This window comes from Mesocricetus auratus, unplaced genomic scaffold (genome assembly GCF_017639785.1).
Source record: "Mesocricetus auratus isolate SY011 unplaced genomic scaffold, BCM_Maur_2.0 Super-Scaffold_100023, whole genome shotgun sequence".
Taxonomy (NCBI): domain Eukaryota; kingdom Metazoa; phylum Chordata; class Mammalia; order Rodentia; family Cricetidae; genus Mesocricetus; species Mesocricetus auratus.
In genome coordinates, this window is record NW_024429204.1 from 552,875 (window position 1) to 578,932 (window position 26,058).

General features: G+C 42.4%; 1 protein-coding gene across 4 annotated transcripts in view; it reads left to right on the forward strand.

Annotated features, from left to right (window-relative positions):
• The window catches only part of Cpq (carboxypeptidase Q), a 400,249-nt gene that overhangs the window by 57,510 nt on the left and 316,681 nt on the right, over nt 1–26,058 (forward strand). For all 4 annotated transcript variants that reach the window (XM_040730419.1, XM_040730420.1, XM_040730421.1 and 1 more), the window contains exon 2: nt 17,268–17,730. In XM_040730419.1, coding sequence (XP_040586353.1) covers nt 17,268–17,730 — 463 coding nt within the window. The remainder of the gene's footprint in view (nt 1–17,267; nt 17,731–26,058) is intronic.

Genomic DNA, 26,058 nt, shown 5'->3' on the forward strand with positions numbered 1-26,058 from the left:
ACTTTCCAATAGAATCTGATGTTATCCAAAACTTCTCATCTGTTTCAAAGGGTACGATTTCCTGCATTCTCTGGAGGGAAATCAAACGCACACTGCATTTAGGAAACAGAATGATCCCTCACAGATTTAGCAGACCTCTAGGCAATTACAGTGTGATTATTCTGAAGTTGGTGTTCCTTTCACCTCATTTCCCATAACAATGTCTGGGGTGACTGGACTCTTGCTTTTTCATCTTTGCAAAGTGAGAGACATCGAAGAAATAAATCACAGACATGGAGGTGCTCCACGAGACCTTTGATTTTTCTCTTGTCCTCCGCATCCGATTTTTTTTTATTCTCCCCAAAGGCAGTCAGTTCCCCCCCCCACCTCTTTCTATAGTCTCTACCTGGGCTGCAAGATCCATCTTTATCATCCTCTAAGTTGTACGCCTTGTCACCTGATAAATGTGCTTGTCTCTGTAAAAATTACCCTTTGGACACAGAAATTGCCGGTGAAGAAAAATCGCTTTCAGCTGGTCTCCCATCTTCTTTCAAGTCCTCTGCCCCCCACCTCCTGGGTTGGGATGGGTTTTCCTCACATCATGGTCTTTGTCCTGCACTCCAAATTTCGCTCCGTGTTTCTCCAGTTCTTTTTGTTTGTTTTGGTTGGTTTCACTGTTTCTCAGCTACCATTTTAATTTCCTGCTGTCAAACACCTTCTGTATCCTCCCCCCACCCCCACGTGTCCTCCATTCCTGGAAAGCTTGCTTTGTGAACATTCTTTCTTCCTCATGTAACTTTGCTGCCTGTGCGCTGATGTAGGGTGACAGTGGTTTTATTTTACATTGACTAATTAAGCGTTTTGAATAATTGTGTTAGCCCCATTACTTCGAATCTATTTAGCTTAACACTTTTTTTTTCTTCACTCTTGCAACCTTTGATTAATGTATGACCGTTGGGAAAGAAAGGAGTCTGCACATTCATTTCCTTCTGACACCACTGCGAAGTCCTTTCCCCCTGCTTGGAGTCTGCAGGCACAGACGCCCAGCACTCCCTGAAGAAGGAGGGAGTGCCCTGTTGAAATAAGTCTGCAAGCTCTCAGACAGTGTTTGCCAGTGGTGCTTTGTGGCAGCCATTTCATAGCAGAGAGCAAATGTTAGGATTTAGGGGAAAAGTGTAGTCGAAGATCAGATTTAAAAAGAGAATGGTGAATTTCTGTTGAGTTAACAGCGTATAGCTAGATGGTATTTTCTTTTTAAGCTCATGAAACTTAACAGCTGTTTAGTGGAACAGTATTTTCACATATGTTTGTTTGACAGGTTTAATAGCAAATCTCACAGCAAATGACTTGCTGAACAGGCCCCCCCTTGGCTTGGGCTGAAACAAGAACTGGGTTTCCAGCAAGATTCATTGGGTGTTTTTTCTGCTTCTGTGTTTACAGGATCAGGAGGTCTGTATAAAGCAAGGGAAACTGAAAGGCACTCTCCAGAGCAGATTGCTACTATCTCTGCCAGTGTTCCTCAGAACTTATCAGCCAGTTCAGGGGGCCTTGGACAAACATGCTGTTTACCCAAAGAAACCCATTAGGACAGCAGTTTACGGTGACTCTGTACTGGTGGATGGTAAATCTATAGATGTCTGAGGGCTTTGTACACTCTGCACCTGCATCTCTGGAGTACTACCTACTTTGTCTGACTCCAGGAAGTCCATACTCTTTCCCCTGCTACTGGAAGAGGCTGCTGCACTTTGCAATAGTTTTTAAATATCAACCAGATTGAAGATGAATGCTTCACCAATTTTATTGGCAGAAAGAAAGTGCTTCCTATTACCCTTAGTTTGAAGGATCCTACTATTAGGAAACCATCATTTTATGAAGCTGGAATCCCATTTCCCATTTCTATTCTCTAAGATGGTGGGACCTCAGAAATACTAGCGCTTAGGGTTAAATACTTAAATTTAGCCTCCATGGGGAAAAGTGTGTGTTTTATGATTTGTCTGGGATGACTTTAGGTGCTTGAGCCTGGACACTCCTTGTAGCCGTGTGAGCATGTGGCAGAATTGGCAACCACGTCACGGTCAGCTTTGGGTCTTTCACTACTAAAGTCCCCATGATTGCCTCCTATACCTTTAAATTAAAAACAAAACAAAACAGAAACAAAACCAAAAATTGCAAGCCCCAAATACAAAGTTTTTCGTAAAGTTCTGAGCTGATTTATTTATTTGTTTTTCATTGTAATGTTATCCATATTTCTTGTCCTCAAAAGCAGGCAAGGGAGTTTGTTATTCATGTTGCTCAGTCCATTGTGATGTCAATAGAGAGTTACCTTCAGCCGTCTGAATGGCAAGCATCTCTCTCTGGGAGTGGTAGAAACATTTAGTATGCCTGCTGTTGCAGAAGAAGAAGAGAATGGGGGAAGTGAGTCCAACAAGTTTTCTAATGTAGAAGTAAAAAGTGCTCATTACAAAACGGTCAACTGTCAGGACTCTCTGTCCCTCCTAAAAATGAGTCAACTCTGGTTTATTCCCGATGGGATGAGGAGGAAGGGGACATGAAGACAGTTTAGCATCTGCACAGAGTGGTCATGAGCCACTCATTGTAGCCAGTGGGAAGAGAAGGTTCTACTGTTGGACCATTCTGAGACCTCCACTATTCCAGACCCTAGATCCTGGGATTCTTCCTGTCAAACACCAGTATACCAGATGCTCCATGGCCATCATCCCATGAGCCCCTGTGGTAGCTTTCAGCACCTGTGGAAGCTGAAGGAGAGTGTCATGAATGTTATGAGCTATCCCTTTGTCCGTCTATTAGGCTTGACCTCTCTTCCCTTAGTCCCCTTGTTTCCACAAGATGTGTATGTTGTTCAGAATGTTATATGTTCAGTGGTAGAGACATTTAAAGAAAGACTCTCTGTCATAATTCTTACAAAAAATAAAGGTGTAGCTGGGTGGTGGTGGTGGTGTATGCCTTTAATCGTAGCACTCAGGAGGCATAGGCATGAGGATCTCTGCGTGTTTGAGACCAGCCTGGTCTACAGAATGAGTTCCAGGACAGCCAGGGCAACATAGAGAGAAACCTTGTCCCCAAAAACTAAAACCAGAACCAAAAAAGGGGTTTAGCTGTTTGATACAAGTGAATCTTAGCCCAAGATGGGAGCCGGGCATGTAGCAGTCCTGGCATCTCTCATTCTAACATAATTTTGTTTCTTCCGGTTTTTGGCTTTTTCCAGAAATAGAAATAAGTGTTAGTGATATTTGAAGACTCGTTTAAATTTCTTACACTCAGCCAGTCCTTTTTTTTCCCCTCCCTTTGGAACAACTACAGAAATCACAGGACAGGACAAAACCAGAAGAGAGAGATTCTGTTGTGTCCTTTGCCAGATTTCCCCGGGAGAGCTTCTCTGTAGCTACTGTGTAACGGTAAATCCAGGAACTTGCCATTGGAGTCATTTGTAGATCCTATTTAGTCTGTACCAGCTGTTCCTAGGTGGGTTCTTCTTAGTGTAAAGTCTATCGCTCTGCTTTTGAATTCTAAGTAGAATTGAAGATGCACTTGAGAACAAAGGCTTATGTTGGGTCTTTCATTTTCTTGCTGTATTGATTGCCCTCCTGTTCTTCATGTGAAAAACAGTAGAGTTATTTCAGTGAGTACCATCTTAATGTCTACTGTGTGTGTCGGTTACTTTTCTCATGGCTGCGACCAGGGGTAACTTTAAGGGAGGCAGTTTGGGCTCACAGTTTGAGTGTATAGCCCATCGTGGCAAGGAAGCATGGTGACTGACAGGAATTTGAGATGACTGGTCACACTGTGTGTAGAGTCAGGGGCTGGAGAACAGACAGGAAGTGAGACCAAGAGCATAAGACTCAGCCCACCCACAGCAACCCACCTCCTCTTGGGAAGGTTCTGCTTTTCAAAGATTCTATAATGTGACTTCCCAAAACAGGGTCACCAGATGGGAACTAGGTGCTCAAACACAGGAGCCGAGGGAGATATTTCCCATTAAAAAATCACAGCTGATTCTACCCCAGCCCCCATGGGCTTATGTGCGCGTCTCATAAAGGAAAATGGATTCACTCCCACTTCAAAAGTTCCCACATACTTTAATGGTCCCACGGTTTACAAGTGCAGAATCTTTTGAATTTAATAGAGGCTCTCGACTGTGTGTCTCCATAATATCAAAAACTCCAAGTAAACAAGTACTATACTGCCAATGTAAAACCAAAGGCACTGGTGCACAGCCCCTTTCTCAACATGAAAAGTGGGAACATATGAAGGCAGGGTCAGGCTGAAGCAAGACTGAAAACCAGTAAGCAGAGAGCAACCCCTTAGGACCTCCTTGCACAGGTAACAACAGTACCAAGCATTGCCCTACTTGTGTGACTTTCTGGAACCTTGGTCCAAAACATCCACGAATCCCGCACTCTGGAATCTTTGATGCCCATAAAACAAGGACCATATAGTAGAGATGCTATGCATGACGCTATTTTGCTGACAAGATCAAGATGTAGTTCCTAGTCTCCTGAGACCATCAAGTTGTCTCAGACCCTGTACTGCTTCCTGGTAGTAAGACTTGCAGTTTCTAAAAAGGGGTTGTTGTTTTCTGTTGCTGTTGTTTGTTTTTTGGTTGTTCTAAACTCTTTGAGTAGCGTTCTCAAGTTGGATTCTTTCCTTTCAAACGAATTTGTGTTTTACAAGCTGAAACCTTCAGTGGGTGAGTCTCACCCTTAAATGGTCACCAACCACTGCCTACTTCCTGGTGGAGAGCAGAGGTTTTGCTTCAGTGGTGCTAGCCTCTTTAACAATTGTAGCTGCTTTCTTAGTACCCAACTGGTCTGCAACTTTAAACTTCTCTCCACAACCTCCAGTTACAGATGTTTTTCTGTCTTTCTGTTCTACTTGTTCTTTTATAATCTAGGCCCGGATATGAGCCGTGAGCAGTAAATGTGATATAGCCTTGAATGCTATCCTGTCTTTAGACTTCCTGTACCAAACAAATATGTCTATTACTTTAACAAACAGATTAATTTAAGTTCTTTGGACACAACTAGATTCTTTGCTAGACTATAGCACAAGTGGCCTCTACCCAAATTCTCAATAGAGTATTGTTCCACAGTTTGCATGTCTGTCAGAATTCTAGTCTTCCCAAATCCCATCAGAATGGCTCACTAATCTCCATTTGTAATATCATAAGTGTTTCTAACCCAAAGGCACAGAATCTTACTCTTTTTTTTCCTGCTGACCTGTTCCAAAATCCAGCAAACCACATGATCATCTTTATTACATTACCCCACTGTTTATACCAATTTCCTGCATTTATTACCTTTATCATTGCTGTCATCAAATGCCTGGAGAGATGTGAATTACGGAAGGAAGGGTGCATGTTGACTTTGAGTTTGAAGGTCTGGTACATCAATGCAAGAGAAGGCATGGCCACAGGAGTGTGAGGAAGTTGATCACATTGCATCCACAGACAGTCAAGAAGCTGAACATGTACAGGATGTTCACCCATACACAAGGGCCTGCTTTTTCCAGCAAGGTTCTACCTCTTGAAGGTTCTATTGCATCCCCAAATAGCACTACTTACTGGGAACTTAAGTATTCAAACACGTAAGCCCAAACGATGAATATTTCACATTCAAACTGCATTCTTTAAGGCTAGGTATCAAGGAAGTCATAAGCATCAGCAACAGGGAAAAGCGGTATAAGCGTAAATCGTCTCCCAGGTTTTGACTCCCTAATTCCCTTGAACAAAGGCAGAGGTATGTGCTTGAGATGGTACATGTTTACTAAGTGCCCTAGGTGTGCTAAGCAGAGTTCTCCAGTTATAAAGAGGAACCACTGTAGACGGTACATTGTCTCCTCCTCATTTATACCTCCTCTTATGGTTGACTAAAACTACTTTTGGTTTTATCTCCTGTATTTCTTGCCTGTGTTCATGCATGACTACATTTGGTAGGCATGATGAACTCCCATTTTCAACACGAAAACTGCTCCTAGCGATACAAAGATATATTTAAAGAATGCTTTCCCACAGTGGGGCCACATTTTCGTGGAAGAGATAGACATTTAGGGAAACTCAGTTGAGAAGATGCCTCCGTGAGAACCAGGTTGTAGGGCGTTTTCGTTTTCTTAATGAGTGATCGATGGGGGCGGGCCCAGCTCATTGTGGGTGGTGCCATCCCTGGGACGGTGGTTCTGGGTTCTATAGGAAAGAAGGTCTAGCAAGTCATGGTGAGAAAGCCAGGAGGTAGCGCCGCTTCAATCCTCTGCATCAGCTCCTGCCTCCCCTTCCCCGTTTGAGTTCCGGTTCTGACTTCCTTAGATGATGAACAGTGACGTGGAAGTGCAAACCAAACCCAAGCTGCTTTGGTCTCACAGTTTTCCATTTCTGCAATAAGAACCTAACTAACCTAGGAGGGAAATTTGTGCAAGCACAGCAACTGTATATGCAGAGGTCTGACAAGGGCACGTGGAAGCATGGTTTGTGACTCATAGCCAGCTCAGATGTCAGAAATGTAGCGGAGATTCCAAGGGAGGACAAAAGCTCAAGTGAGCTCCTCCAAAGTTTAAAAGGGTGAATAAAAGTTCTGGGAGATGCATGATACCCCAGAGAGGTGGAATGAGGCAAGATCTCCTGAGCAGATTGGGAACATTGGGGGAGGGGAGAGGGAGCCAAAAAAAAGAGAGGGGGGATAAGAGGAGGAGAGAAGAAGGCATGGGGGAGCAGGAAGGTTGAGTTGAGGTAAGAATAGAGGAGAGCAGGATGAGGGATACCATAATAGATCGAGTCATTATAGGCTTGAGGAGAGAGCTGACTCTAGTGAGATCTCCAGAGATCTACAAGGATAACACCAACTGGCAAACTAAGCAGTAGTGGAGAGACTACATTAATTGCCCCTCCTTGATGATAGGGTTGATGACTACCCTATATGCCATCCTAGAACCTTCATCCAGGGGTTGATGGAAGCATAGACAGATACCCACAGCTAAACACTGAACTGAACTCCTGGAACCTAGTGACAGAGATGGTGGAGTGATGAGCAAAGGGGTCAAAACCATGATGGTGAAAACCACAAAGACAGCTGACCGGATAAGGGGGAGCTCTTGAATCCCAGACTGATGGCTGATCCAGACTCCATGAATGTAGTGCCAGTGAGGAGGCCACAGAAATCACTGGGGCCTTGGGTAGTAGATCAGTGTTTACCATGGTGTATGAATGATCTTTGGGAGCCCATTCCAAATAGAGGGATGTTCTCTCATCCTGGACACATGAGGAAGGCCTAGGCCCTTCCCTGGATGAAATGACAGACTTTGGAGATCCCCCAAGGAGGGCCTCACCCTCCCTGGGGAATGATGTGGGGATTGGGAGGGAGGCTGGAAGGGCTGATGGAGGGACTAGGGAAGAGGGGTGGGAGAGGGAGCTGGGATTGACATGTGAAACATTCATATTTCTAATTTAAATAAAAACATATATTCTGGAACAGATAATTAGCAAAGGAAAATGTCCAGGCCATGGATCAGAATACGTTATGGCTTTGAGGCAGAAGAAATGATGGCACCTCTGAGGAATTGTGAATAGTTATCTTTGCTGATTCATAAAAACCTAGGATGAAGATGAAGAGACGATGAGCCTGGTGGAGGAGACTATTATGCCAGACTGGATATTGTATCTAGAAGGCAGAGGAGGGGGGTGCTTCTGAAAGATTTGGAAAGAGGAGGAGGGAGAAGGTTGAACTATAATTTAACTGCTGTAGACAGCTGAGTAAGTGGAGGGGAAACGGAGATGGAGATGGTTTTTGATAGTTCATATTCAGGTAAGGTGTCCAGAAACTAGGGTGGCGAGGAGATCCTGGAAGGAAAGGGTGGGTGTTAGGGCTGCTTAGGAATTAAATGTGGTGACAGTGATCAGAGAGAGGGGCCTGCAACAGCCCTGCCTACAGGAATGGTAGAAATGCCACACTTGTAAGGGTTCAGAGAGACAAGGAGACTGTGGAGGGAAAGTTATTAAGAAGCGCATGGATCTGTTGAGCTTGAGATGCCTCTGGGGTAGCCCCACTAAAGGAACTCCTTAACCCATATGAACCCAAGTGAAGCCCTTGGAGGGAGAGACATCTTCAGTTAGTCTGTGGTGGAAAAGGAGACCCAGAAGCATGCACGGTATAATCTAAAGGACTGACCAGAGGCAAACGATTCCAGGGTAAAAGCTCTGGGAGGAGGGTAGAGGCTGAGGAAGAAGAGAATGGTAGAGAAGGAAGCTGGCGGCCATGCTGGATATCTCAAATTTTAGTTACGACACAGTCAGAAATGTGCTCATTGGCATTAGAAGCAAGGACATTTTTCAGTCACCTTAGTAAATTCAATTTCAATTGACTTGTGGGAGATGACACCAAATCAGCAGATTGAGGGATGACTTAAAATATGAACCAGTTAAGAGTTTGGTCTAAGGTGATTTAGTTAGGTGGTAGCAAGGAGAATAAGGAAACGTGTGATTGCTGTTAAATATTTAAGGATCCATAATTAATTATTAGAGCTGAAATGTAACCCTTATTTTACAGGTAGCATATAAAGAAAAGCTTCAGATAAACTGTTAAAGCTCATGTGTCTAGAGATAGAGACAGCTAGGACCAAGTCTCAGGTCTTCAAACTCCTTTTGTAAAAGAAACTTGTGAATTCACTCAATCAGGAACAAACCCACCCTTGTCTGAGAAAAGTAACTTTTAAAGTGATAAATCAGAGTCATCTACGGAAGAAAGACTACTTGCTTGATGAGTGTGTTAGGGTATTCCATAAATATTTACTGACAGATACTGTGTTTTTGGTTATGTGTAAAGACAAAATACATTCCTTGAGGAGAACGTGTTCAATGAATTTTTATAAGAGCGAAATACTATCACTATTAAGTATTTTATAGTGTAACGTGGCGACAGATGTGAAACATGGAACGGTAGGATGGGGTGTTCATCAGCCAGCTAGGAGTTAGAGACTGATAAGCAGCACCCTGCATCATGAGTAACTTCTCCTAATGAGAAATGATGAGATATCACTTTGGGCAGAGCTATCAACATAAGCAAAATCAGAGATGCATAAAGATGCAAGCCATGGCAAACAGCCTGCTGTGTCTGCAGCATAAGGACTTACGAAGCCCAGCAAGTTGTGTTGACAGATGTGTGTTGCTTTAGCAAAAGTACTTCCAGCTGGGTTACTTTAAAAGAAGAGAATTGTGTTTGTAGTTCTGGAGGTGCCAGAAGTCCAAGGTCTAGGTGCTGGCATGGAGTATCTGATGTGGGTACCTGATTTCAAGGCTGTATTTGGTTGCATCTTCCAGAGTAAATGAGTAGGTATCCTCACATGGTTGCATAGACAGAAGAACAAATCACTGCTTTCAACTGGGAGCCATTTAGTAAAACCACTAAGCACTATTTGATGATTAACAGGGCCCTTGTGCCTTCACCGCTTCCCCAAAGCAACACTTCTTAAATACTGTTGCATTGAGGATGGCGTTTCAACATGGATTTTGGAGAGGACACTATTCAAATAGTAGCTCAAGGCATAGCTGTGGCATTGAGTGCCAAAGGGTGGGAAATGTGTTTTAGACCTAAGAGTGGTTTGGATTGTATTTAATGCAAATCTTACAGCAAAACAGCAGTCCAGCTGGAAAACATACGAAATGCAAGGTGGTGAGACAGGGTGGGGCATAGTTCCAACATAAGATCATGAATTTCTGATCTGGAGAAGTGAGGCTGAGGGTGGAAAGAAAGAGGGTTAGGCAAGAAGGGGTAAGTTATGCCAAGTATTCACCTCTTCTCCCTGAGGGAAACATCTAGTATTGTTCCTAAAGTAGTAATTAGCCACTGGGAGCATCTAGGGTAGGGGGTGGAAGAGAAGGGTTAGAGTCAAAGAATCTGTGTCTGGTGCTGGGTGTTTAGACTTTGATGAGCACCGGGGAAGCTATGCAGACCATGCTCAAGAAACTGACTTGTGGAACTGTGCTCACAGACTGGAAGAGCATAAAACTCAAGTGACAGTATCTTCTCTCAAGTAACAGGAATGGTAGTGGTTTTGCTGCTGAGTGATGGAAGACAAGTTCTCTTGGACTTGTTCCTGTGGTTATAAAAATAGAGAGATGTAGCATTGGTGACCTCTTCCAGATTGAGTCATAAGACTTCCTCTGGCTAGAAGATCAGCTGGAACAGGGGGAGGGGGGTAAGGAAGAGAATTGTTTAACTCAATTGAGCTAAATCATTAGTTCCTCATCTCATGAAACACTGAGACTCTTAAGGTCTTGCAATCCTGGTTTAGTTTCCTGAAGTGAACGTCGTAGATGATCTATGTATATTTCCAATATACACAATCAGTGTGCTATCATGGCTGCAACGTAAAGGAGAAATTAAAGGAATGTGATTTATAGCGATGCGTTTTTTTTTTAAACGTGAGTTCTGAGGCATGGCTACAGTAGAAAAAAAGAACGAGCTAATTCCTTTGGTGAGTCTGATAACAGGGGTAGAAGCACCCAGGGGCATGACAACAGTGTTTCTGAGCTGCACATGGCATGCATGTTGGTGTTTTAGCAACTCTTAGTAAAATCATAACAGCATAATATATATTTCTTGAAAAGCTCTACTTGCTGCAAAAATGATTCTGTTTTTGTATGTCTAATGGAGCTACTCTCAAGGCCCAGATAGCAGGGGTTTGATGTTAAAAATTAAAAAAAAACAAACCCTGCCAAGTGTGGTAGTGCATTCCTGTAATCTTAGAATCTGAGAAACAAAGACCAGGGGTTTGCCGTGAGTTCAAGACTAACTGTGTTCCATAGTGAGTACTAGGCCAGCTAGAGCTGTGCAGTAAGATCTTGCCTCAAAATCAAATGACACAAAAGAAGAACAATTGTAACCTAGGAGTATCTTTCCTACACAGATTGCCATCCTTGTAGCAGTATGTATATCCCCTGGTAAGACTTTTACAGCTGTGTTGCAATTCAAATGACTGGCCTCCACAATGGGCACACTCAAAATACTTCCTGTGTGCAGCAGCATCCACATAGAGACCAGCTAGCTTCGATAACTGAACCAGACACTTTGTACTCCTATCCTACCTGAGGTTCAGTTCAGCTAGTAAAGAAAGAAAGGACACGGAATATGCAATTCAGTGTTCCTTGTTAGTAGTGGGATCTTGAATCGTTCTTGCTTTTTGATCTTTTCCCAAATTGTGGTGCAGTGTTAGGGTGTAAAGTCATGACTTGACTAGATAAGTAACCAGAGAACAGGCTATAGGAATTGTAAGGTCGATCAATGTTAATTAAGCTTTGAGTTTAATACACCCAAACTTCTTCCTTGAGATGGCTAAAGGTAACCATCCTAAATCCATGTAGGTTCCCAGGAGTTGTGAAGGGACACTTGGGTGGGTCATATCTAGCAGAGCTAGGATTTAGTATTTCTGTTTTTTTTTTTATTTGATCCATGCTCTTAATTAAAGACTTAGAGTTGTATTTATATCAATGAATCCTGCTCAACGATAAAAGGTTTAGGGGAAATATTTATATTTTATGTAACTACTTTATTGAGGTTTTAGAAGACAAAGTACCTGATACAATGGAAAATGAAAATAATGGACTCCAGGTCTCACTCCCATCTTTCAGAACACCCCCTTGCCTCTGTGCCCTTCTCCATCTTGTCAGTCTATTCATTCTGGAATTTTTGTCAGAGCCCGATACCTTTCCAAGCAATGAGTTTTCATGAAAAAATATTAAATACGAAGCAAAAAAATTATACGTTCTTTCCTCAAAGTGTAAGTCTGTTATTAGGATATAATTCAGGCTATGAGAAATGTTGCTTTTGCTTTCAGATTCAAGGAGAAAAGAAAGAAAGTGGCATCATAGAGTTCTGTTTTTGTGAAAGAAACTATAGCTATGGATTATGAAGGCAATACATGCATAGTACAAAGCAGATCTTTTAAAAATGGAGTTCCAAAGTTACCTGTGACTGTATATATATGTGTGTGTGTGTGTGTGTGTGTGTGTGTGTGTGTGTGTGTGTGCGTGTGTGAGTAAACCTTCTGGATTCAAAGAAATGATACAGCTTGAGTTTTAAAAATAGTTGTTTAACATTTTGAAGGCTATTCCATTTACTATTTCTATAGTTTGAATCCAAGAGAAGGAACAATGGTTTCAACCCTCTTTGTATAAGAATAAAGAACATTTTAAAATGTGAAGCTTAAGTTTAGACATTTTAAGTAGTTCTATAATTGCATGAAAGAATGCTGGGTCATTTTTCTTTTCGGTTAGGTTATTAGTATTTGGGGGATTTTAAACTGAAGAAAACCTTGAGTTTCTTTGTAAATGAATTCTTGACTAATGCATTGTCTACTTGTACAACAGTTTTTTCCATCTCTCTGAGAAATTTACAGAATAAGTAATGTCTCTTTTGAGACTTTGAGATGTTGTCCCTGTCCTGACATGGTCCTGTGTAGATTCTTTGTACTCAGGGGATGGGTGTACTGGAGATCAGAGAAGGTCTTTTCTTGGCCTCGTGGTGGATTAAGAGTGGGCATTCATTGCCCACCACTGTCACAGCCCTCTAGGACACTTGGCTACATCTGTTTGTGGCTGCTGTGTCTCCCATGTTTTCTTGTGAGTACTTCCTGTTTATGCTGTGTCTTCCATATTTTCCTGGTGGATACTTCCTTCCTGTTTCTGCTGTCTCTTCTATGTTTCTCTGGTGGATACTTCCTTCCTGTTTCTGCTGTGTCTTCCATGTTTTCCTGGTGGATACTTCCTGTTGCTGCTGTGTCTTCCATGTTTCTCTGGGGATACTTCCTTCCTGTTGCTGCTGTGTCTTCCATGGTTTCCTGGTGGATACTTCCTTCCTGTTGCTGCTGTGTTTTCCATGGTTTCCTGGGGGATACTTCCTTCCTGTTGCTGCTGTGTCTTCCATGGTTTCCTGGGGGATACTTCCTTCCTGTTGCTGCTGTGTTTTCCATGGTTTCATGGGGGATACTTCCTTCCTGTTTCTTCTGTGTCTTCCATGTTTCTCTGGGGATACTTCCTTCCTGTTGCTGCTGTGTCTTCCATGGTTTCCTGGTGGATACTTCCTTCCTGTTGCTGCTGTGTTTTCCATGGTTTCATGGGGGATACTTCCTTCCTGTTTCTGCTGTGTCTTCCATGTTTCTCTGGGGATACTTCCTTCCTGTTGCTGCTGTGTCTTCCATGTTTCCCTGGTGGATACTTCCTTCCTGTTTCTGCTGTGTCTTCCATGTTTCCCTGGTGGATACTTCCTTCCTGTTGCTGCTGTGTCTTCCATGGTTTCCTGGTGGATACTTCCTTCCTGTTGCTGCTGTGTCTTCCATGGTTTCCTGGTGGATACTTCCTTCCTGTTGCTGCTGTGTCTTCCATGTTTCTCTGGGGATACTTCCTTCCTGTTGCTGTTGTGTCTTCTATGCATTCTTTCCACTCACCCACCTGTTCTCCATTTCCTTTGTTATGTTTGCTACATTTTGTTACACTTCCCCTCTTGTTTGTCTCCTACTGAGTTCCAGTTCCACCTTCTCCAGGTGCCCATCAAGAAACTGGATTTTCCTTTATATTCCAGTTTAAGCAGGATACCAAATGCCTCAACTGCCCCGTTTTATGTGGACTTTGTAACTACTTCAGTTACAGGGCTTTTCCTCTCTGTCTCTTCCAACCTTTGTCAGTCTTTGGTACTATCTTATATACTTAGTCTCTAGTTTAAAAATGGCTCAATACACTTTTGTCAAATGAATTGACAGAGGACGTTAGGATCTAAAATGAAAGAAAAGACCCTTTTCAGTCGAGTAAAGAGAAAATAAAATGTGCCAGTCAAGAAATAGTGTTTGTCTTTGTTCTTAACATAGAATGATTTTTTTCCCTTTGTAGACTCCAAAGAAATGTCACTGCAGCTTGCTTAATTTCACCACTCCTTCTGCCTCTGCTGTACTGAGAAGAGATGGATGGATATACCGTCCTTAGTGTCTGCAGAGCCTACTGTGAGCTCTGTGGGCCATTTGAAGAGCTGGCTTCAACGCTGTGCCACCCATGTCTTGATTGAAGCCTCTCTTTCCTTGTCATCCAAATGGCATATATTTACCTTTGTTTTGTTTGTTTTTGTTTTGTTTTGTTTTTGTTTTTTTGAGACAGGCTTTCTCTGTATTGTTCTGGAGGCTCTCCTGGAATTCGCTCTGTAGACCAGGTTGGCCTCGAACTCACAGAGATCCGCCTGCCTCTGCCTCCCGAGTGCTGAGATTAAAGGCGTGCACCACAAACGCCCGGCTTTATATTTACCATCCTTAAGATAAAACTGTGCATTTTGATTTTTCTAACATTAGCCCATCTTTCAGGCTTGTTCTCTGGTAGAATGCTAATAGTAAAGGATTTGGTGAGGGGCCAAGTGGGACCTAAAAAAAAAAAAAAGTTTGATAAGCATATGGTTTTCTCATCTGTTTCCATGGGAAAACTCTGGCAAAGGAAGTTTGTTTTGATTGTTTGAGGTTAAGTCCATCATGGCAGAAAAGTCAAAGCATCGGGAGGTTGAAGCAGCTGGTCATGCCACAGTCACAACCAAACACTGTTGCTGCTCAGCCTCCTTCTCCACTGTAGTCCAGGACTGTAACCAGGGAATTAGTGAACCCCGTTTTAAAAATATAGTCCGGTGAAATATTTTCATTATTTTGATCGCCTAATAAAATTTAACCTTTAAAGGTATGCGTAGACACTGTGATTATAGAGACAAACAAAAACAAGTTTCTAAATAATCATAAGAAAGAAAAGCAGTCACAATGCAGACTTCTCATACTTTCAAGAGTGCTTAAATATTACGGCAGGTTTTTATCTCTGAAGCTCTTTTGTGAACAAGGGAAGGCCACTCTCATACCCTAAGGAAGCTAACACCTAGAGAGCTTAAAGGCTTACCTACTCCTTAAATGTAAAGGTACTAAGTGACTACCTTGGATCTAGAAATGGAAGGTACAATGTTGGCTCATTTATCTGACTTTATTTTGAGGGCAATGAGACAGATTTATACATGAAGATAGTTGTTAACATTAGTTATGATGGAAACACAGATGATGTAAACATCTCGGAGGTTTCATCAGATAGGGCTCCGTGGGAGGTTATTTTTAAAACAATCTCATTGACGAGTGACTGGAGGTATTTTGCAGAAGAATGGGAATAAAGTGAGGAGGAGAGACTTGCGATATAAGAGAATGAATTTAAGTATTGACCTTAAGTTATGAAAAAAGCCGTGAATTTGAAGAGTAGTGTAAAAATTGAATGGAGCTATTGCATTCTTGACTAAAATAAGGCTAGATATGACATTTCATTTTTTCTAAATGATACATCAAGGATTGAAGACAGCTGAGTGAAGTTAATCAATATTTTAAGTAATCCAGTGTAGCTGGAATACTTCTGTTCTCCGTTTACATTTTACACCTGTAAAATAAAAACATCTTAGCTTGTACTAGGTACATTTCAAATACAGCATGTCTACAGGATGAGAAATATACTTATATATGGGGCAAAGAGAAGGAGGGAAGGGGAGTAAGATGGACAGAGAGAGATAAAGGGATGAAGAATGGTTAATTTAAAGAGGTCGTTGGTGCCATCTTTAAAAGTTATTATTTGTCAGTTGAATTTGAGATATATCTGTATGACAGTTTATACTTCTGAGGCCTGTGGTACCAGAATAGCTTTTAGATTTTTGGATGTTTTGCAAACTAATGCCTTTGTAAAATAAGGTAATGATGAATTAGACAAAGAAAAGGAAATTAAAAAACACTTTTTTTGGTGAGATTTGAGAAACTTTGTCTTTGTCTATTTTGTGATTTGTAACACAATGCCACAGACTACGTAATTAGTAGTAAACAGAAATTTGCAGCCTCACTGGTTTGGATGCTGGGAAATCTGATAGAGCGTTTTCTTTTCGTGTGACAGCATGATACAAGGCAGAAGGACAGTGAGAGAAACAAAAGAGAAGATTATAAAGAGCCTACTCCTGTGATGACAACATCAGCTCATTCAGGAGGGTTCGTTAAATGGGACTTGAAGACCTAAACTTAAAGATCTCACTACCCAATAACTCTACTGATGCCAATAAATGTTGATACGTCCTTTGGAAGGGGCAGTCAAGCGCACAGTTTAAAGTGTCTGACTCGATGTTACCCAAGCTTTCGGCCATGAGAGTAGTTCTGTTTGAGCTGTGTGGTGTGGAAGCCACTAGTCACATGTGCCTACTAAGTACTTGATAAAAAAAGTTTTGGAATGACTACAGAATTAAATTTTAAATTTTATTTAATGTTAGTTAAGTTAAAGTGAACACATGGGACTCTTGGATCCTTAACTGAACAGCTCTGGAATACACTTATGTCTCAGTCTCCATGCTACTCTTATGGACCTAAACTCCCTGCAATACTAAGCACTCTTTAGCATAGAACGTAGAACTGGAAAAACTTTATGTATTCCCAGTTTCTTAATCTCTCTGTGCTGATGCACCAGCTCCTTGCTTATAAAAACAAGGACCTTAAGAGTTGGCCTCCTGAAGTGAAGGCCGCTGTGAGGATTAAACGGGATAACAAGAACATTGAACGTCGAACAGTGTCTGATGCATAGCAATCATGACAAAAATCACATTGGGTTGTTTTTAATTATTACTGTGTCGGTGACGGGTATCACAACGCTCAAGACTCTGCAAAAATCCCCCTCTCTGTTCCTGCATTTGTTTTAGCTCTCTGCTTCTAAAAGCGTATCGCGCTTCCTGGAATATAGCTGAGTAAATATTGTTGGAAAGAACTCGGGCATTTTTAGTGGAAACAGGATTAGGAAAAGTACTGGGGGGGGGAGGGAAATGGCACCCGAGATGACCTCGAAGGTCAGGTTGTGATGGCAATGAAGAAATAGCTCATCGGGCAGAGGGAAGATGGACACCCAGGTGAACGGTGCTACATTAAGAGGGAGGTACAGCTCCCTCCTCCCTCTCTCTCTTTGTGTCATCTGTCTGTCTGTCTGTCTGTCTGTCTGTCTTTTAATAACAAGATCCCTAGGTAATGAGTGACTAGTAACAAGATCCCTATAGGCCCAATGCATACTGCCCTGTTAATAAGGCCAATCATTGTTCTTCAGCTTGTCTATTCCTGGGAACTCTATTGCTTGAATATGGTGGGGGTCGTTGGGTGGTGGTTGGAAAAGGAAGAGGGATGCTGCTTGAAAAGCAGGCCATGCACTGTGGGCAGATGCCCGTGAGATTCTTTCTTTCCCCCAAAACACGTTTCTTATTTACTTCTCGCAGGAAGGAAAAAAAATTAATCAACTGGGAACAATGAAGTCCCTCTCCTTCATGCTTGCTGGTGTCATCCACCTTTTATCCCTGGGCTCTGGAAAAGCCATATGCAAGGATGACATTCCTCAGAGAACATTTCAAGAAATAAAAAAAGAAATAGCCAGCTATGAAGATGTCGCTAAAGCAATTATCAACCTTGCTGTTTATGGTAAACACCAGAACCGGTCCTATGAGCGCTTGGGACTTCTAGTCGACACTGTCGGGCCCAGGATGAGTGGGTCTAAGAGCCTAGAGAAAGCTATCCAAATCATGTACCAGAACCTACAGGACGATGGTCTGGAGAATGTCCACCTGGAGCCGGTCAAAATACCCCACTGGGAGAGGGGAGAAGAATCTGCGTTGATGTTGCTGCCGAGAATTCACAAGATGTCTATTCTGGGTCTTGGCAGCAGTGTTGGGACTCCCCCAGGAGGTACTCTTTGTTTTTTTCTGTTGTTATTTTTTTCAATCGGCTATGCTCTTTAATCCAACCCCCACTTCTTTCTCACATTCTTTTTCTCACCCTCTTTGCCTTGTTTTGACACAGGGATTTCATGAAACCTGGGCTAGTCTTGAATTCACTATGTATTCAAGGGTGACTTTGAACTTCTTCTTTTTCCGCCTCCTGAGTGCTGGGGTTACAGGTGTGTCCCCACACCCGGTTCCTGTGATGCTAAGGCTCCATGCTTGCTGAGCAAACACTCTTCTAACCGCACTCCACCCCACAGTTCCGCTCTCCCGTAATCTTCTTATCCAACTGATGTCCACTGGCACGACTGTATATGATATACATAGTTTCTACTGTGAGAAAATGTAATCATTTCCCACTTGACTTCCTTAGTGAGTTCTCAAATCATATTGTTTCTTCCGACTTCCTTCTTCCTTTGTTTCTATGTCTTCTGTTCTCTTCAGGAGGACTGATGACCAAAGGGGTTAAGACTGGTCTGGTTTAACCTCCAGAAACAGCTGACCTGACAAGGGTTAGCTCTTGAATCCCAGACTGATGCATGGGAATCCAGCATGGGACTGATCAAGACCCCCTGAATGTGGGTGTCAGTGAGGAGGCCTAGGTAATCTGAGCCTTGGGTAGTAGATCAGTATTTATCCCGGGTATACAAATGGACTTTGGACTCCCATCCAACAATGTGAGATGAACTCTCACCCTGAACTCTTGTGGAGAGGGTCTAGGCCCTGCCCTGGATGAAATGACAGACTATGGACACCCCCATGGAGGGCCTCACCCTCCCTGGGGAAATGAGGGGATATTGGTGGGAGGGCATGGGAGGAAGGGAGGGAAAGGGAGCGGGACCTGGAATTGACATGTGAAGCAACCTTGTTTCTAATTTAAACTTAAATTTAAAAATACAAAAATAAAATATAAAATAAAAAAGGAAGAGAAACTATGCTGGGTGACTTTTTAGATAAGCTACTATCAGCACGCTGGCTTTAGCTTTATCTGGCGATATAATGCCTGAATATGGAATATATAGTCAGTTAGCAGTTACCTACTATTGTAATTTTTAAAATGTGGCCATTGCAACGAAAATTCAAGTGGAGAGTTTTTTTAGTTAAGGGAAAGGGGAGGGGGAGGCCTGCCTCTGGTGACAGGAGGAGTAGGAGAGAAAAAAGACAGGCAGAGAGAGAGAGAGAGGAACAGGCAGACAGAGAGAGGAGAGCAAGAAAAGAGAGAGAGGGATGGGAGGTGGGCAGGGCCCTTTTAAAAGGGAACACAGTGAATAGGCACAGGTGGCGCTCTTAGTGGCAGCAGCTGAGGGCGTATCCTGTCAGAACTCCAAAGGCAGGCCGGTACAAACGCCTGAATACTAACACCTACCCATAAAACTTGAATGTATTTATGGATTAATTTCCTATGGCAGAGAAAGTATTTTGTATTCTTTTGACTTTCTTTTATGCCGAGACCCAGGAGAAACATAGTCAGTTTATTTAAAAATCTTTATTGAAAAAGATTCATGTACTATAACATCTACCCATTAGAAACATAGCATAGTGACTTCTGGCACATTCACAGAATTGTTCAGTCTAATTCTAGAACATTTGGATTGTAGGACACAATCTGGTTGTTGAACATTTAATCTCTCCCGCCCCCAGACCTCATAACTAGTAGCAGCTGCATTTACCCCTCTAACCCTGCTCCCTAAGACCTAACATGCAGCTAATCTGCCTTCTGTCTTTGTGGACTTTCTGGACATACCACATGGCTGGAATAATGCACCCTGTGTTCTTTTGTGGCTGGTGTCTTTCATTCAGAATCACGTTTTCCAGGTCATCTATGTTGTGGCACACCTAAGTGCTTGGCTTTGTTGGTGAAAGGGTGTTTTATTGTCATTGTCTTTATCAGTCAGTGAACCTTTAGGCTGTATAATGCCACTCTATGCATTTATACACAAGCTTGTGTGGATAGGTTGTCCGTTGGGTAACTCTAGATTTAATTTCTTGAGGTTCGGCCAAACTGTTTGCTGAAATTTGTACCTTGTTTTTAAACCTGATATATCTATGTTTTCTTTATTTTATTTTATTTAAAAACAATCTTGTTTTATATAATAATCCCAGGTCCATCTCCCTCCTGCCCTCCCATGCCCTGCACCAACTCCCTATCTTACCCCCACCCCCTTCCACTCCCCAGGAAGGGTGAGGCCTTCCATGGGAGATGGTCAAAGTCTGTCACATCATTTGGGGCAGGTCCTAGACCCTCTCCTACGTATCCAGGCTGAGAGAGTATCCCTCCCTAGAGAATGGGCTCCCAAAGTCCATTCACTAGGGATAAATACAGGTTCCACTGCCAGAGGCTCTACGACTGCCCTGGTTTCCCAACTGACACCCACGTTCAGGGGTCCTGGTTCAGACCTATGCTGGTTCCCCGGCTGTCAGACTGGGGTCCTCATCAGCTGTTTCTTTGGGTTTCCCCAGCAGCATGGTCTTGACCCCTTTGCTCAAAATTTGTACCCTTCCGTATTATCACTAATGATGTACAAATTTTCTCATATGCTTGCAAACACTTGCATCTGTCTTTTTTTTGTTACAGCTCCTTACAAGTGTCTCACTGCGGTCCTGCTTCAAATTTTGTTAGTGGCCAGTGATACTGAGCATCCTTCCATGCTTTTTATCATTGCCTTTCATCGATTAATTAAATTATTTGTTGTTTGTATGTGTGCATGCAAGTGTGTGTGTGTGCATACAAGTGTATGCAAGTGACCGTGTGTGCATGTGTGTGAATGCACCTGTGCATGTGCATTCCTGCGTGTGCATTCCGTATGGCACACATGGAGGTGTGGAGGACAGGGGACTACTTCTGAAGTTCTCTCCTCCCACCATGCTGGTCTTGAGAATCACAATCTGCGTATGGCTCATTTCTTTCCATCTTCCACGCCATGCCAGAGCTCAGGACCTAACATATGCTGCACCAGGGTTACAGATTCCTTTTAGCTGACACGCCCAACTTGCTTCCTTGTAATCGATTTCCCATGCTATTGCTTTCATTGTCTCTCTGCAAAATATGGACCGCACCTTTTGGGACCATTCCATTGTTCAGGGTTAGAGTTCAGATTATGACCTGTGTTCAAGTGTTTGAGAACTCATTCGCGCTTAAACTTGCTTTTGGGCTATGTGATTTTTTTCCCCCTAGTGTTTCTATACATCTGTTGTGTCCAGAGACTGAGGAGGTTTGATTTGCAGTTGGGTGGCAGGGGTTCATCAGTGTGCTACTGCAGTGGCATTATTGCATTCCCAGGACAGGGTCAGATGGTGGTGACGGCACAGGGGGCCAGATGAGGAGCACTGGTAAGTAAGATGGGCACAGGAGACATGGAGTAATCCTGTCTGGTAATCCCACAAGCTTTCAGAGAAATGACACTCAAGGAAGAAGGACACACTTGGAACAAATTTTGTTGTTGTTGCTGCTGCTGCTGGTTTGTCTGTTAGACGGGGAACGAGAAAACCGAACACGAGGGAGTGTGAGCATGTAAGACGTGCTTGGCTGCTGGGCGTTGGTGGTGCACGCCTTTAATCTCAGCACTCGGGAGGCAGAGGCAGGCGGATCTCTGTGAGTTCGAGACCAGCCTGGACTACCAAGCGAGTTCCAGGACAGCCTCCAAAAAACCCTGTCTCGAAAAACCAAAAAAAAACAAAAACAAAAACAAAAACAAAAAACAAACAAACAAACAAACAAAAAAGACCTGCTTGTCTAATGACTGAAGAGCCAGTTCTTACTGAGGGGCCATGGGTGATTAGTGACAGGTCCCAAAGGTACAAAAGTAGACTATAAAACTACTAAGGCCGTCACATATATTGGAGAGCTAGGAACTAAGAGTTTTGAGTTTTAATCTTTACTATTATGACTAGGATAATATAAAAAATTTTAATTACCTTAGTTTCTATGTTGTTTATTACTAAAGATTCTGATTTCCCAGAAATTTTTCAGTAAGATATCTTGAAAATCTGACAAATGAAATAGCAGTTCATATTCTCTTGCTCACATAGGCATAAGTTAAATAGTTTTTATCTTACCATCATGGGAAAATGTGGATCTCATTGCCCATTAATAGTTACTCTCCTTTATGTTACTCCTTTCATAAGCAATCCGTCCAAATGACTTTAAAGCTAATAGGGCTTTTTGTTGTAGAACAAATTATTTATGTATTTATAAAAATCTAGCTTGCTACATTGTCCTGCTTTTGAACCTTACATTTCAAGTACTTTTTTGTGTGTGTGCTTCATTTGAGGGAAATTACTACAAAACTCTCAGTGCTTTGTTGTCTGAGAAGATCTTAGAACAGAACACTCATCCTTCCGGCTGAAGTATGGCTGAATTTTCAGCCCTGAAAGCATTTATTAAACACCCATTTGTGACCATGTCTGGCCTGAATAAAAAGTGGCTGGTGACATCCCATATAGTCTTTACAAATAATGCTCCCTGGTCATAAAAATAATATTTAACTTCAAATGTAAAACTTCGAAAAAATGATGCACCAGGAAAATAAGATAACATGACATCCTCTTGCCCAGAGATGACAGTGCTGGCCCTGTTTGAACATACACACTTTAATTTCTTCGGTGTGTTTGTTCACGTCCATTTATAACGTAGTGTGAACTTGCCCATCTCTTTAATGAGATCCGAGTATGATAGTTCAGAACTTGAACTTGAATCCAAATCCAGTCATTACAGTGTGCTGCCAGCTCCCTTCACTTCAGAACTCTGTTCTGTGTTCTGAGAAATGGGGACAGCGATGTCTACCTTGTTGCGACCACAGAAAACTGAGAGGGCGCGTTGGCTCTAGCCTTCTCGCCAAGTTACGCACAGTCCACGCTGTCACACTCACTGCCGCTCGTTGTTGAGTCTTCAAGTTTAGTTTCATTACAGCAAGAATCGGAGCCAGACTCTCCCACGGTAGGTTGCCTCGAGCAGAAACTGTCCCGTTTGCATCTGGAATGGGAGACTTAGCTCCTTAGTTCCTACGCGCACCTATCTGCTCTCTTACTGGAATGTCCTGGGCTTATTTGCATAGTGACAGCAATCTCCTCCTGTACCCTCCATACGTGGAGTTGGTGGCAGTTAAACATGGATAGCTGAGATGAATACGGCCGTATAGATTGGTCTTGGTTCTGGATCTGACAACTGGGTAACTATAGAGGTCCCTGGGATTGCCCCGCCCCCCACCACGAGAGCCCTTTTAACCAAGACACTGAAGTCTGGGTTCAGAGCTGTGCCGGCTAGCTTGGTGTCAGCTTGACACAAGCCAGAAGTCACTGGAGAGGACAGAGCCTCAGTTGAGAAAAAAACAAAAACAAAAAACGCCTCAATAAGATAGGGATATATGCCTGTAAGGTATTTTCTTAATTAGTGATTTATGCGAGAGGGTCCAGTCCCTCGTTCATGGAACCACCCAACCCCTGGTCGATTGGTCCGGGGCTCTATAAGAAAGCAGGCTGAGCCAGGCATTGGTGGTGCACCAGGAGGGGTTGGTGGCGCATGCCTTTAATCCCAGCACTCGGGAGGCAGAGGCAGGCGGATCTCTGTGATCCTGGTCTACAGATCGCATTCCAGGACAGGCTCCAAAGCAATACAGAGGAACCCTGTCTCAAAAACAAAACAAAACAAAACAAAAAAAAAAAAAAAAAAAAGAAAGAAAGAAAGAAAGCAAGAAAGCAGGCTGAGGAAGCAAATAAACAGCAGAATCAGCTCCTGTCTCTAGGTTCCTGCCTTGTTTGAATTCCTGTCCTGGCTTTCTCCAGTGATGAACAGTGTAATCCAAATAAACCCTTTCCTTCCCAACTTGCTTGTTTTGGTCACCGGGTTTCATCACAGCAATGGGAACCCTAACGCAGGAGTTAAGTTAGAATTTAGAATTGAGGATCAGTGTCAGGGCAAAACCATCATGAATCCAATTTATTTGCTGCAGTGTCAGCTGGTGATACTGGTTCAGTAGTGTGCTTGTCTTCTCACATCTTGTTGATGTCATAGGGCCTCACTGTATTCTCCTCGCCAAACTATTTACTGAAAATGTAATAAAAATCGAAATAAATTTAAGTCTTTAGAAAAATTTTTAAGCTTGGTTTGGGGAAGCAGAATCTCTAAGTACCACTGACTGCAAGGATGCATTGCTGTCAATAATTTAGAGAACTAGAAATGCAAACAAGCACATCCTGAAAAACGTTCATGATATTTAAAAAGACTTGTATGCAAATGTTTATCAGGGCATTGTTGGTAAAAATCAGAAATCATTATCACAGGAGAGTGGTGCATACCAGATCAGACTTATACAGTGAAATACTAGAAAACAGTGAAAATGGATGAACTAGGGTTACATACATCAGCATAAATAAGACAATGCTGAATTTTAAAATGTGATTTCAGGGGTTATAGGTATAGCTTCATAACATTTGTTTTAAGATGAAAATATGCAAATAAGACTATATTTATGAATTTGTATGTGGTGAATACATATTTTGAACACTTCATTTAGAGGAAACAGACATCAGGGAAAGGAAGAGAAACAGTCAAGCAACATGGATTTGTGTGCTATTGATGCATGTTTAAGGAAAAACCCAGAAATAATGACGGTAAAATAAAGAATTTCAGGGCTCTGAGGTACGTTCTATGCCATCATTTCTTTTACCACTGACACATCATGATTCTATAAAATGGAGAGGCAGGGAAAGGGGTATTAATGTATTACTGCTATCAGAAGTTTTTGCAGTGAGGGAGAAATAGTCTTTACCACCCGTCTGATCCACGGTTCCCTGTAGCCAGAGAAAATGTGTATCAGCCTGTCATATAGAAGTGTATGGGTATTCTTTTCCGCCTTCCAGTGGATGTCTTCATTCTTTCTACTGAACTCTGTGGAGTTTCTGATAGTGCCATCTCACAAAACTTTTGCATCATGAAGGAAAACAACCATCGTCTCCCTAAGGCTCAATTTGAAACCATTTCTCTAGACTGGGTAGGATGAGTTTTAGATACTACACTATGCATACCAGTTGTCCTCAGACCCAGACCCACTGTGAGGCTTGAAGGACTCATGGCCCTCAAAGAACAGCACCCTTGCTGTGGCCTTGGTCAAAGCTGGGACTTAGTGCTGTTGCTGCTCTTCCAAGTTACCGCATAAACCATCTGCTTCCAGACAATGTCAACATCTTCATTTGTATTCTAACCATTTTAACCAAACACACTGTTAGTTTTTTGGTCATTTTAGGAAGGTTGGGAAGATAATGACCAAGTTACATTTTGTGGAAAACATGGCCAGAAGCTCCCCTTAAAGTTCCTAAAGCGTTTTTGAGTCAAAGAAAGAAAACTAAAGTTCACAGCCCCATGAGGTGGGGATTGGTGGCTGAACTGTAGCTGCCAGGTAGAGCCTGGCTCTCAGAAAAGTTTGCTATGGATCATAAGGAGCTCAGATATACAGAGCATGGTAAGTCCTTCGATGGCTGCCATCATCAAGTTTGGCTTGCAGCCTTCTCTAAAAAGTGGAGGCTTCTGGAATTTCTGATAGTGTTTTCTCTTCCTGTCCCTCCCTATAGAGAAAGAACAAGGGATCTTGCTCTAAAATTTTCTAGGAGTGACCCAGGACAGAATCCCTCTGATTCAAGTACCAGGCCTTCAGGAGGAAAAAGGTCCTTATATCAAACTCTGTACAATTCAACAGGGCTGCACATCCATGCTTTTTCAAACATGGTGCCAATAGACCATGAACAGAACCAAGGCACTACAATTTAGTTTTTACATGATTTCCTGTGGTGAAGATTCTTAATTTCCCTTAGTCTGTTTCTCATCCTCATATGCAGTAAAAACCAGACCCTCATCAGAGTGTGGACTGGACGTTATCAACCTGACAGAGTCCACATCTCTGGAAGGTGGTATCTAGTGTTAGTCAGGGTACCATCATGGAGCTGTTATAAGATCAAGTGAATGAATGTGCTTTTCATGCTTCTGGTATAGTAGTGGATATCTATACTACTAATATAGGCATATGAAGTGGGTAGGATATTCCAGAAGTACTTTGAGGTATTTGATTAAAATTATGTCATGAGAATAAAGAATTATTGTCACACCATACTTAACTTATTGTCATGCCATTCAAACACTAAAGCAATTGCTAGTGTGTCTATAAAGTACTTGACAAACGTGTGTCTTATTTATCTTTGGATCATCTGTAGTATCAATAGAGTGCACTGTACTCGAAGGGTTAAAGTGCATACCAACTATGACTTAGCGCAGAAACCTTGAGACGGGCTGTCCATTTTCTTT